Here is an 18,317-nt window from a genome sequence, read left to right as displayed (position 1 = left end):
GCAAGCTGAAGAAGCCTGTTCAAAGCAAGGAACTGTTTTGTTGGTGTTTTTTTTTAATCAGTGACATTTTGGGATGGAGAGATGGCTCAGGGGTTCAGAGTACTTGTTGCCCTGCAGAGATCCCAGATTTGATTCCCAGAACCCACATACAGCTCACAACCTTCTGTAACTCCAGTTCCAGGAGATGTGACACCTACTTCTGGTCTTCAAGGGCACCAGGCACTCACCTAGTACACATACATACCTCAGACAAAACACCCACACACATCAAATAAAAAATACATTTTGAAAGAAAAGATAGGAACTCCTTGCTTAAATCAGTGACACTGAAGCTCATTTGTATATATAAAACTAAAGACAGAGAAAGAAATTGGATGCAGGAAACTGCAGTCTTAACTGGAGGAGCCATGTTCTTATGGTAAAGAATGTGGATTTGCTGAATATGTGAAAAGCTGACTTTGAGAGAAGCAGATGTGTTCAATCATTATAACAAGAACGAAAGGAGAAAACACAGTACAGAAAAAAATAGTTTGTAAGACTTGAGGGACATGATGCACACTGAAACTTGCTGTGAACAACAGAGGTTTTAGTGTGTGAAAGGAAGTTCTGAAATTCACTGAACTGAAATGGTGAGAGGAAGTGATCCTACAATGTGCTGAGAAGATGGACTTTAGGCTTACAGAGGAGGGTCACATGACAGGACTGAGGTCATAAATGTGTATGTCAGCTATACTTTGTAATGTTCTTTCTTTGGTAGAGAGGCAGAAATGACCACTCGTATACTGGGCCAATGGTGTTCCTTCGTCAGAACAACTCTTCCAGGTGATTTTGTTAGCCTCATTTTGAATTTAAGCCCACTGAAGCATGATGAAGGTAGATGATGACTGAAGGTTGTCCACTTGGAGGATAGCACAGTTTTTTTTTAACACAAATTAAGCTTATATCACTTTTGTTTTCAAACTCTGGGTATTGTACACACTTAACAAGTACTCTACCACTAAGCTACATTCCAGCCTAGAAATCTCTTTATAAATTGATGTTTGACCAGACTTATATATGAACTAAAAGAAAAAATCAAATATTGTAATATTTATACTAAGAAACTAAGAAAATCATAATATTCAATTTTGAAATGGGCTCATTTATTGATTGCCCTTAGTGTCTGTGCTATCAGTGTTCTGCTGAGAATGTCCTTACCTGCACTAGTGAGTTCAAGCCTATTCCCACTTTCTCTTCTATAAGATTCAGTGTATCTGGCTTTATGTTGAGGTCCTTGATTTATTTGGAGGTGGGTTTTATACAGGTGATAAGGTTGTGTTGATGTATCCAACAGTCTTAATAAATAAGAAACACAGAAACAATGTAAAAGAGAAAGCCGAGAGGTCAGAGCTCAGAGCTAAAATCTCACCCTTCCTCCTGCTGTCCCAGCTTCCCGAAAGGGAGCTATTTCCTGTGTGTAAGTCGTTTTTCTAGTCATTCTGCCTTCTCATTGGTTGTAAACCCAAACACGTGACTGCCTCGTCACTGTCTGAATGTACAGCCCCCTAGGTCTTAAAGGCATATGTCTCCAATGCTGGCTGTATCCCTGAACACACAGAGATCTATGGGATTAAAGGCGTGTGCCACCACCGCCACACTCTGTCTATGGCTCTAATAGCTCTGACCCCCAGGCAACTTTATTTATTAACATACAATCAAAATCACATTTCAGTACAATTAGAATACCACCACAAGGATGGATCTATTTTCCTTCTTCTTCAGGCAGCCATTCAATTTGACCAGCACCATTTGTTGAAGATGCTGTCTTTTCTCCAATATATATTTGTTTGGCTCCTTTGTCAAAAATCATATGTGTGTGGGATTATGTCTGAGTCTTCAATTCTATTCCATTGATCAATATGGTTGTTTTATGCTTTTATTACTATATCTGTAATACAACTTGAAAGGATACCTCTAGGAGTTCTTTTATTTTTTAGGATTGTTTGAGCTATCCAAGGTTTATTATGTTTCCATATGAAGTTTAAGATTAGTTTTTCAATTTCTTTTTTTATTTTATTTTACAATACAATTCAGTTCTACATAGCAGCCACGGATTCCCTTGTTCTCCCCCTTCCTGCCCTCCTCCTCTTCCTATCAGCCCACCCCCCATTCCCACCTCCTCCAGGGCAAAGCCTCCCCTGAGGACTTGAGATCAACCTGGTAGACTCAGTCCAGGCAGGTCCAGTCCCCTCCTCCCAGGCCGACCCAAGCGACCCTGCATAAGCCCTAGGTTTCAAACAGCCAATTCATGCAATGAGCCCAGGACCTGGTCCCACTGCCTAGATGCCTCCCAAACAGATCAAGCCAATCAACTGTCTCACCCATTCAGAGGGCCTGATCCAGTTGGGGGCCCCTCAGCCATTGGTTCATAGTTCATGTGTTTCCATTCATTTGGCTATTCATCCCTGTGCTTTATCCAACCTTGGTCTCAACAATTCTTGCTCATATAAACCCTCCTCTTTCTCGATAATTGGACTCCCTGAGTTCCACCCGGGGCCTAGCTGTGGATTTCTGCATCCAGATTCATCAGTCATTGGATGGGGTTTCTAGCGTGACAATTAGGGTATTTGGCCATCCAATCACCAGAGTAGGTCAGTTCGGGCTGTCTCTAGACCATTGCCAGCAGTCTATTGTGGGGGTATCTTTGTGGATTTCTGTGGGCCTCTCTAGCACTTTGCTTCTTCATGTGGTCTTCATTTACCATGGTCTCCTTTTCCTTGTTCTCCCTCTCTGTTCTTGGTCTAGCTGGGATCTCTACTCCCCCAAGCTCTCTTTCCCTCGGCCCTTGCCCTTCATTACCCCCACTCATGGCCAGGCTGTTCCTGTAGATCTCATCCATTTCTCCATCATTGGGCAATCCCCATGTCTTTCTTGGGGTCCTGTTTTCCAGGTAGCCTCCCCGGTGATGTGAGTAGCAGTCCAGTCATCCTTGTTCCACATCCAGTATCCTCCTATGACTGAGTATATACCATGTTTGTCTTTCTGAGTCTGGGTTACCTCACTCAGGATGATTTCTTTTAGATCCATCCATTTGCCTGCAAACCTCATGATGTCATTGTTTTTCTCTGCTGAGTAGTATTCCATTGTGTATATGTGCCACAATTTATTTATCCATTCTTTGGTTGAAGGGCATCTAGGTTGTTTCCAGGTTCTGGCTATTACAAATAATGCTGCTATGAACATAAGTGTTTTCAACTCAACATGTACTTTCTCTAACAATAATATTTAGTTTAATAATAATTTAAAAAATCACTGGAACACTAAGTATCAGCTGTGTGTCAGGTTATATTCTCTTTTTTGTTTTTGTTTGTTTTTTGTTTTTTGCTTTTTCAGCTTATTATTATTATTATTATTATTATTATTATTATTATTAAGAGATTTTCTATTCATTTTACATACAAACCACAGATTCCTCCCTCCTCCTGTCCCCTACCCTTTCCCCCCAACCCATCCCTGTTCCCACCTCTTCCAAGGCAAGTTCTCCTATGAGGACTCAGCAGAGCCTGGTATATTCAGTTGAGGCAGGTCCAACGCCCTCCTCTCTGCACCAAGGCTGTGCAAAATGTCTCACAGTAGGCACTAGGCTCCAAAAAGCTGGCTCATGCACTAGGAATGGGTCCTGATCCCACTGCCTGGGGGCCTCCTAAACAGTTCAAGCTAAACAACTGTCTTGCCTAAAAATAGAACTAGGCTTGAGTACAGAGCTGTAGCTATGTAGATAGGATTTTATCCCAGGGGAATAAATTAGATGGACAAAGAAAAAAAACTGTCTTGCCTATCCAGAGGGCTCAGTCCAGTATCATGGGGGCTCTTCAGCTATTGGTCCACAGTTTATGCATTTCCACTAGTTTGGCTAGTCATCTCCATACTTTTTCCTACTATGGTCTAGATGTCCCTTGCTCATAGAATCCCTCCTCTCTCTCATCGATTGGACTCCTGGAGCTCAGCCTGGGACCTGACCACAGATCTCTGCGTCTGCTTCCATCAGTCACTGCATGAGGGCTCTATGATAACAGTCAGGGTATTCAGCCATCTGATCACCAGAGTAGGCCAGTTCAGGCACCCTCTGGACTATTGCCAGTAGTCTATGATGGGATCATCCCTGTGGATTCCTGAGAACTTCCCTAGCACTCTGTTTCTCCCTATTCCCATAATGTCTTCACTTATCATGGAATATCTTTCCTTGCTCTCCCACTCTGTCCCTATTCCAGCTTGAACCTCCCATTCACCTATGTTCTCATCCCCCATTCCTTGCCCTCCATTACCCCCCAGTTTGCTCATGTAGATCTCATCTATTTCTCCACTGGGTGATCCATGTATAAGGGAACAGGGATGTGAAAGTCTTACATGCTTGTTAGCACGGAAAGCATAGGTTCAACAATATCACTATCAGGTGTGTCTGCTAAAATGCACAATCAAGTGGCATTTTATAAATTCAACAAAACACTCTTCCTAAGGAATAACATTGCAAGCAAGACATAGGGGATGAGCAGGAGCTTTTGGGAAAGGAAGTGAGTGTATTTCTAGGTATGAGCAAGGCATTGATAAGAATGAAAGTTCCACATCATGTATGAATGTAAAGCAAGAGAGAGAATTGAGGCTGAAATGATGAAGCCTTTTGTGCTAAACTGGAAGATTTGAATTTTGTCCTGAAATCTGTGGAAATCCATTTAAAAGTTCTGCTGATAATACTAAGATAAGACAATCCTTTAGGAAAACAGTCTGATTATACCAAGAGTAGACTATAGATTCTCCTCTTTATACAGAAGCAGGAAGGTCATGTACTCTGAGCCTGAAGAAATCTGTGAAATCTTAGTTGACCTGGTCCATTCCTAGCAAATCCAAACTTCTAAAAGAACATAAGATTACTTGAGAGAAATTGTGAGTCTGACCTCTCATAGAACTGATTTCTCTTCAACTGTGTAAACCACCACATGCATTAGCCTTTAGAAGCTAGTAGACTATAACTGAGGAAACACAAGAATCTATGTGTGCTTCATCCTGCCATAATGACCAATAATTGAAAGATTTCTAAAATAGAAGCACGAGTAAGTTGTGGAGTTCATACTTACCTGAACATGGAGACAAAAATACTACTCATTCTATTGCCTTGTCAGAAGTTTGGAGTAGAAAGGTTAAGAGACACTTGACTAGGCTTCAAAGAGAAAGAATCATTCCTTGAACAATGTGAGTGCACACTGGTGCTGGGTAGTGGAAAACATACCTTGGAGTTAGGCTATCTTGAATATGAACCCTAGTCTAGAGAATGTTCTAACATGAGTTCTCTCCTGTGAGAAATAGAAAAATATCTCGTACTTTGCAAAAAATATTTTGCCTGTCTTTCAATTTTATTGTCAACTGACCTTGTGGCAATTCTCTACTGTTTGAGATTAAGTAATACAACACATGAATGAGGGGTGACATGCATGTTTTAACAAGAAGCAGTGGCTCTCATCAGCCATTATGTTGTAAACAGCACAAAACTGTTCTCATTTTCTTTCTATAAATTGAGATATGATAGTTCTATGTTCCAGAAATTAAATGGTCTTTTCTAAATTAACAGTGATCTAGAGCAAGAGAAAATAATTTTACAGCTACTCCTTCCACAATTTATGGAAATTTAATGTAAATGAATTTCTGAAACTAGCTCTTCTTTCCATGCAATGAGGCAACTTGATGTTTCCATAATGAGCCTGAAGCAGCACTGAATCAGTCACCAGATTTGTCAGACTCAGAAGAATCACTAAAGGCCTCTCTGTAGAACCCCTCACCACTTCCTGCTTTCCTGGCCATAGTGGAGCCTTACTGTTGATTGGTTGAGAGGGAGAAGGGAGGGGATTTATTGCTCAGGATGTTTTCTGTTTTCTTTAAATTTTAAGTGGATGAATTAAAGATTTGTTTTCCTTTTGGGCAATACAAGTTAATTGTACTGCATTTAATTTCTATGGCCTCAATAGAGTCTTTTCTATGTCAGCTGTCTTCAACAGAAATAATGGCTCTTTTTCTTTGTTCTAAATAATTAAGGGTTGACTACAGAAAACCTTGTAAAATATGTTCACCATGCCAATGTTCTCATTAACATTAATAACAGCAGCTTTTTCAGTCGTCAGTGAAGCAGTGTCACTAGCCTGTGAAGAAACTAAATTCAGAGATATGGAGCAGGGCCTGGTATGGAAGACCCTAGTAGGCAGAAAAACCACAGAAACAAGGAACCTGGAGAGTTTCAAGGAAGGTGACTGAACTGACAAATAGAATATGGAGCTGGATCCTCCCTCATGCCAGGAAATGAAGTTTCATTTGTGATGTTTCCAGTCCTAGCTTCAGGTGTGGGGAAAGAGGGCCCTTCCTGTTCTGGCCTATTTTACATGGTATCCATTCTCATGCTCAGCACCACACAGAAGGCTCAGAAATCTATCACCCAGCTCAATACTACCTCAGTCTTCAAAAGTGGTGACACTTTGTGATCTCTTCATTCTTGACAAGCCTAATTATCTCCTTCTCTTGTCAAAGTTTCTCTCATCTCAGTAACTACTCATGAGTTGGAACATTGTCTTCCTTGACTTCTTCTCAACTTGCCTTCCAAACAAGCCTGTGTCTTGTCATTTTTTGTTTTCCAGCTGCTTGTTAAATGTCTCTCTTCATTTGTCTGGCTCTTGTCATCTCTAGGACACTGACAGAACAATCTTCCTATTGATAGTTCTTACATCATCCCTTTCTCCCTGTTTTGTTCTCCACACAGCCACCAGCGATATATCTCCAATGTAAATATGACAAAGCCACAGTAAAAGCTAAAGCCTGTCCCTACTTCTTCTCTACATTCTGGAAAAACCTGTGTGCCTGGGCCTGAAGTGCTAAAATTGAAGCCTCCATTGTCTGGCTACAGTGGCCCTTATAGCCTCCAGTTTCACAGGGTTGATCCTGAACAGGAAATGGCATTTCCTCTTCCTCTCATCCACTCTGTCCCTCATCTTAAAATCTCTTCTTTCCTGGCCTTCATCCTTCATTTTCTGATACAATCACTTCATGCTCTTCTGAGCTTCCTTTTATAATCATATACACAGATTGTTGTGGCAACTGCTCACATGACATATATATTGTATGTTTGTTCTATGTCCACAGACACAAGATGAAGCAAATAGTACTGTTGTGTCCACACGCCTGTGGAAGTCAGGACAAGTTTGGTTCAATATTTAAATCAACAGGAGCTAACACAGTATTCAGTCAAAAGTTCTGTTCTTACTACATACTCATTGCACAAGTAATTGTAGTGTGATTTTGTAAAAGTGGATCATGGGAATACACAAGGGTAAGAGAAGTAGCAATAGATGCTCTGGTGACCATTTATCAAACTCTGTGTCAAATGCCATAGAACCCAGTTGTTCATACCTATGTTGATTGTTCCCCTGAGACAAAGCCAATGATCCCTTAAATTCCAAATAACCAAAAATCATATAAACTTCTGGTCACCAAAAATATAACAAAAGAGAACTCCAAAATAATCTTTACCTGACACACATACTGCACTCTGTAGTTTAATAGTTATCAGAATCTACCCTAAGCTACAGTGTGGTGTAGGGTAGAATGCATGCCATGCAAAGCAAAGTCTTGGCTCAGTGCCCAGCACTGACAAAACAGTATACTCCAAATATTCCGAAACAGTGAAACTGGAAAAATTAAAAAACCAAAGGTATGATTTTTCTGCTCAGTATTTGTTTGTTCTTTCTCAGGTTTTATTAGCTTGATACTGCCAAATAATCATAGAAATGTAAGTTAAAGATTTTTACTTTAAATTTTAAGTGCATATGATTAGTGAATAGGATAAGTATGGAAATGTGTTATGCCGTCTATCTTCAAGCCAACAGCTGTAATTCTAGCGTTCCAATATATACTCTTTGAAGACAGTGACAAATGCTAAAATTACCCCGCTATTCCAAAAGGAAAAACAACCCAGCATCTTTGCACAAATTGTGGCTGAAAAGATCTGTATTTTAGAAACAGCAGGCACAGTATTTCTCATTTGTTAAGATGAAATGCCTAGGAACTTGTTGTTGCAATCATTCTGCAAGACATAAGAGAGATCCCTTCCTTATAGCATATTCTATATTGCCAAATACACTAGGGAGAGCCAAACTGTTCCCTTTTCCTGTAGCTGAAATCTTACCTAGTCCTGTCTGGTCTTGCAGAGCCCTACAGCTGCCATATTTATGCCCCACTCACTGCAAAAGACCCTCAGGTTCTGTTTGGATAGAAACCCTTCCCTTCTGTGACATCCAATGGTAATTCTCCTTTTCACTGCCTCCCTCCTTGCCGATATCAATTCCACCTTACATGGTGCTCTCATTGTTCATATGGATGTTTTCATCTCCCATCATCCCACTTCTAGTCACAGGAACAATTCTTTTTCACAAACAGAAATTTGAAGAAATAAATTAATTCATTGCTAATAAGCACTTAGGGTGGATACAGGTTCTCTAGGTTAAGGATGGAGCCCAGAAATGTTTCATCTGGTGTCATCTTATAATTCCTTTCTCTGGAATCCTATTTAGCTAGATGTATGGCATTTCTCTTTATAGGTGACTGAATACTCAAGGAAGGGTATTTTTGTTATCTATTTTCGAGTTCTGCCACTGCATAGTTGTTAAAGAGGTGCTGGCTGAACATCAGCTGTCTGGGAAGAAAGGGTGGGGAGAGATGAGAAGAAGAAAGGATGAAAAGGAGGAAAGGGAGGTATTATTTGGAAGCTTACAATTTCACAAAATACGCATATAAAACTATTTTTGCCCTATTATTTCTGAATTGCCACTTTCCTAAATAAAGATAATTATTTACATTTGTATTAATTAAGGAATTTTACATTTTCTTGTAATGCATACAAAGTAATTATTTCCTTGAAAGAGCTTTGCAACCAAGTTGCAAGTGTTACTGCTTGAACATTTGAAAGCAGGCTTTGAGGAGGAACTTCTAAGAAACCAACCAGAGATACCAGTTCACTGGACATTAGTCCTTTTCCAGAACAAAGCCTGCCCTGTAAATACAGTGGCACCCACAGCCCTCTTGTTGAAAATTTACCATTTTACATGCAACTTTCCAGGAAAAAAAAAAGTTCCCAAATAATCCTCTTACTTGTGGTGGGGAGTTAAATGATTATTTTTTTAATTTCCTCCCCTCAGGAACTATGTTTTGACATACAGTCATTCACATGCATGTCATATCATTGCTATAGTGGCCATTAATCTCCAAGCCTGCATGTAACAAAATGCCAGTGCAAAGCATAATAATATATGGCCGACACTTTAGGATAGCATACACTCAGATGTCTCTCCAGTTGCATATTTGCTGTTGTATAGTCTTCAGTGAGCTTTCTGTCAGCCCTCCTGAGATGTATCACTCATGTCCCTGGTCTTGCTCACCCACCTTTCTCACTCCTGTCAGATGTCAGTTACCTTTCCAGAGCATAGATCTTTGAAAAATGGGAAGTGTGCTGCTTTGGAGACAGCTTGGTAGGTACACAGATGTGTATGTGAATGTTGGCTCTTACCCTTGCTAACTATACATTATAAAAAACTGTGTTCTTCTCTACAAAACTAGTTAAGAATGACATATTTCCAATACTGTTGTAAGAATAAAAATTTTTACAGTGAAGCCTAGTGACTTGCCCTTATGTAACAGGTACTCAGGAAATGGGACTCCTTCTGTGTTATATTATTCCTCCTCATAATAATATTCATGAAGTAACATCTCCTCACTAAGAAGATGAAATAAAGAAGACCTTGCATGGCACACTGTCAAATCTACAGGAACAGGAAAAACCTTCAGTGCAGCCCTCACACACATGAGCATCCGTGCTACCAGCTCAGCAAAAGCAATAAAGGTTTATACAAGAACAAAGGCAGAGCATGCAAACAGCTAAGACAGTCTGAGTGTAAAGGAGAAGGCAGGACATGGGGTAGGGCAGGAGAGGAAGCAGCATCAGCTGGAGACTGGAACAGGAGTGGCAGGCAGAGTGGGCTATGCAAGATGATGGAGGAGGCACAGCAGATGGAGGATGTGGTAGGATGAGGAAATGCAGAGATGAGTGCCTTAAAAGCCACAAGGAAGAGTCTGTACTTTTTCCTGAAGAACAGAGAAGCCCTGAAAGCTTATGAGTGAGAGACCATGCAAGATTTTTAAAAGTAACATGCAGTAACTCTCAGACCTTTCTCTATAGAAGATCTGTAAGGTTAATTACCAGAGACTTTTTAATCTAATCATCTCTCTCTTGACAGAAACACTTCCATTCTTCAGAATTTCAGCTCTGCCCTGTTTATTAAGCCAATAATTAGCACTTTATTGCTGCTTTATAGAGTCAATGACTATTTAGATTTACCCATACTTTGCTTTTTATATATTATTAAATTTATTTAATCTTTCTTTCCACTCTGACATCTCTTCTAGAATCATTTTCTCTTGTATTTAATGATATCTTCTGACAGTTGCTTTAGTCTGAGACTCTTGGTAAAGAACTCAGTTGGTCCTTATCTAAAATGCTGTTGTTTTGTACTTTGTGTTTTAAAAAAAAAAAAAACTGTCAATATAAAATTATTCTTGGTTCTTTGAAGATTAATATCTAGTGAATCCCCACTCTAATTCTTGGGAATTCACCTTTGTTTTTTTAATTACATTTTACTTTTTTGCTTTTAATTGACACAATGTTTATTCATGTTCATGGGTTTCTATGAGAAAATTCAATACATATCCATAGTATGTGACAGTCCAATCAAGATAATTAGCAGTCTCATCTCCTCCATAAATAAAAACATTTATTGTTTTTATGTGCTGAGAACTACCAAGTCTTCTTTTATAGTTTTAAAATATAATATAAAATTGTTGTCAACCATAGCTATATGGCTAGTCTTTCTCTGTCCTGCCAGTCAGCTCCCAACTAAATGACACAGAGACTTCTTATTAATTATGAAACCTCAGCTGATAGCTTAGGCTTGTTTCTAACTAGCTCTTATAACTTAAATCAACCCATTTTTATTAATTTACTTTCTGCCTTGTGGCTTTATTACTTCACTTGTGTAATGCCTATCCTGCTTGCTCTGTGTTCCCTGATGACTCCTTTCTTCTTCTTCCCAGCATCCTGTGTGCCTGAAAATCCTGCCTAGCTATCGGTCATTTAGCTTTTTATTGAACCAATCAGAATGACATATCTTCACAGTGTACAGAAAGTTTTTACACAACACAGAGCTATCCTTGTGCTAGTCCTCCAGCCTCTGCACAACTTTCAAAGGAAATCTTTCCTCCTGGCAACTTAGAGATGCTCTGGTCCTTGTGCTCTGAAAATTCAAATAAATCTGTGTTCTCTCTCTCTCTCTCTCTCTCTCTCTCTCTCTCTCTCTCTCTCTCTCTCTCTCTCTCTGTCTCCCTCTCCCTTTTCTTGTTCGGAATTTGTTGAGTTTGTGCCTCCTGTAGATGAGTGAAGATTGCCTTTCTGACACCCTTTATCAGCCTCGTCGTCTTTCTCTGCACTCACTTTTCTAGTGCTCCAACAAAACCTTCTTGTTCTCTCTTCTGTGTCATTTGGGAGTCTTCTTGATTATCTGGTGTCTTTCTTGCCATGTTTATCTAATTGTTCCTTATTATCAGATCTGCCATTACTTCCTCCATCTGACTTTAATCTTTTTTAATCTTCTCCTTCACTCACTTCTCTTTGATAATCTCGATTCATCATTATGCTTTCAGATCCTGCCTTAGTTATCCAGACATATTAAACACATTTACTTTGCAGGATTTTTGTTTTGATGTAGCAACTCTAACAGCTTATTTCACTGTATATTCAGCACTTTGCAATTACCCATGAATATTGAAACTTTGTTGCCTGATACAAGTCCTGCCTATTTCTTGGGTTCAGAGACAATTTATGTTTTCTTCAGCTTGGCTCTTGAGGGCAATACTGACATTCAGCATATATCCAGTTGCGGTGGTATTGTGTTCCCCAAAATATTGTGCATGCTAATAAACTTATCTGCGGTCAGAGAAGAGAACAGCCACAATATTAAACATAGAGGATAGGCAGTGATAGCACACGCCTTTAATCCTAGCATTCCAGAGGCAGAAATCCATCTGGATCTCTGTGATTTCCAGGCCACATTGGAAACAGCCAGGCATGGTGACACACGCCTTTAATCCCAGAAAGTGAACCTTTAATCCCAGGGATTAAAGAAAGCAGAAAGATATATAAGGCGTGAAGACCAGAAACTAGAATCATTTGGCTAGTTAAGCTTTTAGGCTTTGAGCAGCACAGTTCAGCTGAGATTCATTCTGAATGAGGACTGGAAGGCTTCCAGTCTGAGGAAACAGGACCAGCTGAGGAATTGGCAAGGTGAGGTGGCTGTGGCTTGTTCTGCTTCTCTGATCTTCCAGCATTCATCCTAATAACTGGCCCCAGGTTTGATTTTATTAATAAGACCTTTTAAGATTCATTCTACATCCAGTACCCACACCTTTAATACAAACAGAATCAGGGAACTTTCTCTAAGATCCAGATCCCCTCATACTATCAAGTGAATGTCTAAAACTAGTTTGAAATGGCAACTGAGAGAAGCATAGCATGGACACTCCCATCAGATTCCTTCAAGATTCTTCCTTTTCATAACTTTTTTTAGAGAGGTTTTCTCCCGTTGCTGATGTTCTGTCCCAATCCATCAAGTGCCCAGATCCTGTGTGTACATTTCTGATACCCCAGTACAGATTTACACAGGGCATTTACATGTGTGTCTAAGTATTCAAACACAAAGTCTAGTTCCCAGGGGATGACTCCTAGTATCTCAGGTAATGTCCCGTGTATTCGTTGCCACATAGGTCTAGTTTGTAACAGACACAAGTAAGCAATTCTCTAGAAATTAATGAATGAAATGATACCTTATAGAATTTAGAGAGCAAGAGGGTCTTATGCTCACAGATAAGCACTGGGGAAGCCAGAAACATTAAACATATTATCTCTTTAAGGGAAGAGATGAATGACCTATTTTTCACCCAGAAGTCTGGGAATGGATGTAGTTAATAGCCTGGTAATGGTGACCTGTGTTATCTGTAAGACCAGGCCACACCTGACTTCACCAGGCTATTATATTTATCCTAGACTTTTACCTTTAGCACTGTTGGTCAGTCAATAGAATCCAACCTTATAGGAGATGTCACATGTACTTTACAATAGCCTAAGTGACCTCTGTGTTATCTATAAAGCCAGCCCACACCTGACTCCCTCAGACATTTATGTTTATCCCAGTCATTTTCCCTAGACCTTTATATTGAGCATTGTTTCTTAGTCAATTGAACCCCATCTTTATGGAAGATGTCATATGAACTTTATAAAGCGTTTCAATATAAATATGTCTTAAGCTTTGTTGTACACATGGGATTGAGTTAGCTATCATCAGAAAACTTCTTTCCAAAATTGTGCTGTGCTTAAATATGCCTAAAATAAAATAAACAGCTCAGGGTCAGACCCTCTATGTTTGAACCAACACTGCTACTAAGTTATGTTGAACTAGACTTCCTTCTTGCCTCATGCAGATTGTTATTCAGCTGGCTATGGAGTTTGCAGAGACCCCAAGAATTTCGTCAGAGTTAAATTGTTTCCCTAGCTAAAGAGAAATGGCACTCTAGCACAAATGCGATTCAAAACATTTCTCTCTCTTTTTTTTGTTTCAGAGCTGAGGACCAAACCCAGGGCCTTGCGCTTGCTAAGCAAGTGCTCTACCACCGAGCTAAATCCCCAACCCCATTTCTATTGTTTTAAAAATGTGAGATATTAGCAAATGAAAATCAGGATACCCATATAGTTAACAATTTGACTCTAAGTAGCTATTAATTATGTTTATTTCCCCTATATTGAAGAATACAGTTTGTTTATGTGTGTGTATATATATATAATGACTGAACATTATTTTCACTCAAATTTGAATCTTGAGAAAGCTGTGCGTGGGCTCTTAGCTTTGTAGAGGGCATGACTCAAAGAATTCACTCAGAAGAGAAACTTGATGCAGGCTCCACTGACACTGTTTACATCTCTAAAGCTTCCTGTCCAAAACAGCCTGTCTCAGCAGGAGTTCGGCACTCTTCTCATTTTCCTTTAATTATCAGCACTCTCAAAACTATTGCTCAGCACAAACTGTGGACAGAAAAGTGTCCTGTGGTAAATGAGAAGGAGAAATATGTGATATGCAGGAAAGCTGAGCAGGACTCTGCCTCCAAAGAGACTGTTTTGTTTAGAAAAGTATCAAACAGACCATCATACTGTACATTAATGTACTTTTAATTGCTAACAGTCACCCAACTTTTCTGGATAATATAGCTTTACAAGATCTTCCTTCATCAAATCAAAGACCCATATTATGAGATAAATCATTAATGTAGGAATATCTGGAAAAAGGATAGCCCTCAAAAATAATTTACCCTTGATTGTATAGTATATTCCAAATAACAAAAACATTAGTAGAAGAAAACTGTGAGGCTTAGAATTGATATAACATCTCACTCTCTCAAGTCTCAAATTGTATGGTTTAGCATCCCTTCTCTAGAGGCAAGAGAACTGCTGAGTTCAGTGATAACACTGCAATAAGCAGTCAGGATTGACCAGACACTGATCTGGGGTCAGTGCCTGATCCTGCTTGGATTCTCCCTGGTAGAGTGTGTAAAGGAGTTTCCGTTTTTAAAAATTTGTATGTTACTTCATTCAGAACTGAAGAATACTAGTATTTCTGCTAAATCTTGAGTGCACTTGAGAAGTTAGTTGTTATAATAAGACTTAAAAGACTGTATTTTAAAAATCTTTAGTTTTAACATTCATAAAATGGTTGTAGTGATCAGCAGAAAGAGTGGTTAGTAAGTCTTACCCAAATCAATGATGAGATAATTGACTGTGAAGCTGTAACTAACTACATTGCATGTTCATAAAGTACATCACTGTCTTACTAGATAGCACACACTGGAAGGGAGTTGATAGTAACTTCTGGGACTTTAACCATGTGTTTCCTATTTGGTTAGGTAGAATGTCTTTCAAAGAATCCATTAAATGTCTCTTTCAAAGTTTTATAAAAAGAGGAAGTCCATTTCTATATAGAATGCTGAAAAAAGTAATTCTGACGTCATGTCGAGTAGCAAATAATCTTTATAAAGAACCCAAGATGACTAACCCAAAGTAGGAGACTTCATATTTCCTCTTATGTAAGAAGTCATATGATCTCCTTTTTAAAAAGCTAATGGGTTAAGAAATAACAGCCGTATGCTGCATTGTTTTTTCCTATAAATAAGGAAATATGTGTAGGAAGAAATGGTAGTTAAATATACTGTTGGCCAACTGCGTAGTCATGATTACCAGACTTCATCTGTGGAAGTTCAGCAAAGCAGAATTAGAAATGTCAGAAAGGATCTCATTAAGATAATTCGTCTAGAAATGAATAAAAAATTCTCTTCCAACTGTTCATGTCTTTAGTAATCAAGATGAGTTGAACAGAGTTTAAAAAATTAGAGTTGTTTTTCACAGTATAGTACTAGAAACACCTATATGAAATCACCCAAATTGATGTCTTGCTGAAAATGCAGGCTGTCTTACCCCATTGTTATACTTGTCAAGTAGATCAAGAAACAACCTCTGAAACACACTTCAACCCACCAGTGGTTTCAACAATGCTAAGTTCCAGAACCAGTTGTAGCACTTGGTTCTCCCCCACCTAGTACTTTGGAATCATAGAACTGTGAAATGAGCCTGATTGAATTTTCGTCCTATGTTTCATCTACTAATGATTTATGAGGCAATGCAAGGGGACACAAAAGATTGTGAGTGTAGGTATTCTGATGTGCTAGAGCTCTTGATAACATACAAGTATTTATTCAGGAAATACGACTTTTTGAAATCTAATACAACAGCAAAATAAAGAGAGCTAAGGTGATTCCATTAGCTGTGAGAATGCAGAGGGTAACTCCTAGGCTTTTGTCTGCCTGGTTTTCATTTTGTTCTGTTTTGTTTATCTGTGTATGGGAGAAAACATCGAGGCACTAACAGCTGAACGGGTTGTGAAGCTATTCCAATTTGAGTGTGGAAGAAAGTGAGGCTTTATTAATTAATTTATTAATTGTTCTTTTACTGTCACATTGATTAAAAAAAAATGGTTACTTCAAATTTGCCACTGAGTTTAGGTATGAGTGAGTCTAATAAAACTGTGGCCTAACTAGCGAGTTGTTCTTTTCTGTTACAGCAATTGTTCAACTGTCAAGCTCTGCGGAAACTAAGCATTCCTGATAATGACCTCTCAAGTCTGCCGACCTCTATTGCTAGCCTAGTTAATCTGAAAGAACTCGACATCAGTAAAAATGGTAAGATAAGAATCTCCAAACACCTTCATATCATTTTACTGAAAATGTCTTCTAATTTTTTTTCTTAGTGAGTAATAACTTTTTCTTTATTTAAGTTCTATTTAAGAGTTAAATTGTAAGACATACCTGAAAGATAACAAACCTCTCCTTTTCTTCTCACAGTATGGCTGACTTCCCCAAATCTTATTCCTCTCTGGACTTAGATATACACTCTGACTCTCTAAACTATTCTTCATCTTCTGCTAGGTTTATTCCTCACTTTCAGAATATTATCTGCTCAATGAGCTCTGTTTTCTTCCTTGAAACAATCCTCCCATTTGCTTCCCTGGGTTCCACTCTCCTTTTGGTACTCACCTCTGCACAGAATTCACTTATTCACCAGGGTTATTGCCTTTCTTCTCCTGACCCAGATCACAAACTCTATCAGATGGCAAGAGAGGCATTACTATTTTGGCTACTGACACATTCCAAATGCCTTGAGCAGAGCCTGGAAAACTATCAGGGATCAGTCATATCTGTTGTATTTTGAGCCAAATTCATGCACTTGGTGATTTTGTTGACACTGGTGCTAATATTGATGTTCATGTTGATATTTTCTCTGAGGGTTTCCTGGAGGAAACTGGGCCTTCAGACCATCTCAGGTGTTCTAACTCACTCAGTAGGACCTCATTCCTTCCAAATGACTTCAGCTTCCTGTTTTATTAGAATCAAAGATCTAGCTCAAAGGATTGTGATAAGGTAATTTGTGGATACAAAGCACAGCCCTACCATCATTAAGTTCTCAGGTGAAAAACATGTCCATGGTCACGTACAAATAGTGCAATGGTTACTCTACTCAGTATTATTGGTGCCAAGGGGACAGGCATGAAAAGAGCAAGTCCTCCCTCACAAAACTTGTATCTAAGACAATGATTTAGATATTTAAATAAATAGTTATGGAAGGTTGAGTAAATGTTTGTGTGTAAAGCTACATTCAACCTGAAGGCCATCCTTAGGATGAGGATGGATGCATTCTCAACAAATTCTGAATGAATTCATGATTAAATGGTTGAGAGTCATCATTAGGTTTACAGTGTCAATGGCAAAATAAGATAGGTACCCACAAATAATCAGTACTCTGTAAGTGCTTGATCACATGCATTCTTAGAGAATGGGAAGACTAACTAAGACTATTATATTAATAAAAAAGGGTCCAAATCCCAAATTTAGCTTGAAAGAGACAATACATGTGTCAACTGGGCACTTAAACAACCTTCCACGCTAAGCTAACTGGCCACTCAGGGGGGTTCTCATGAAGACAATCCAAGAAAGACTTACAGATCTAGAGAAAGAATAGCAACCAGATTTAGACCCATGGAGAGGGGCCTCATATCCACTTTTATTTTTGTAGGAATATATTTACGGAAAGACAAAAGATGGCATTTAAGAAAATATACATTTCTTCCTGAAAACCTAATTTCAGTTTCAAGAACCCACATCAGGTGACTCACAACTGCTTGTAACTGAAGCTCCAAGGGACTCTCATCTGGCCTCTGTGAGCACCGCACAGACATGGCATGCATACACAAATAAAATAAAATAAATGTTTATAAAATGATAGATTTATAGAAAATTCTCTATAAATCTATGTGTTATTACTATCAAAATGTTTATGTGCATTTATATTTCAAATTTTACTTTCAAATTATAATTCTAAGAAATGTAATAAGGCTGATACCACATCTGGCCTTTGGGCAGGTTTAATAGACAGTACAAGTAAATTAAAACTTACCTTATTTTTAAAGATGATAAGACAGCATTCCACCATATATAAACTGAAGTTCCTGAGAAGCAACCTTACTGAGAGCATATAATAATTTTCAGTGGTGTTTGTACACTAAAATTATGAATTTCCCTTACTTTCCTAAGAAGGAAGTCTA

At 38.8% G+C, this 18,317-nt stretch overlaps 1 protein-coding gene across 11 annotated transcripts in view; it reads left to right on the top strand.

Annotated features, from left to right (window-relative positions):
• The window catches only part of Lrrc7 (leucine rich repeat containing 7), a 479,632-nt gene that overhangs the window by 211,731 nt on the left and 249,584 nt on the right, over window positions 1–18,317 (top strand). For all 11 annotated transcript variants that reach the window (XM_028890385.2, XM_028890382.2, XM_028890380.1 and 8 more), the window contains one exon: window positions 16,281–16,398. In XM_028890385.2, the coding sequence (XP_028746218.1) occupies window positions 16,281–16,398 (118 nt within the window). The remainder of the gene's footprint in view (window positions 1–16,280; window positions 16,399–18,317) is intronic.

The sequence above is a fragment of the Peromyscus leucopus genome, chromosome 6 (assembly GCF_004664715.2).
Source record: "Peromyscus leucopus breed LL Stock chromosome 6, UCI_PerLeu_2.1, whole genome shotgun sequence".
In the NCBI taxonomy this organism is placed as follows: Eukaryota; Metazoa; Chordata; class Mammalia; order Rodentia; family Cricetidae; genus Peromyscus; species Peromyscus leucopus.
This window is presented reverse-complemented; position numbering and strand designations above follow the sequence as displayed.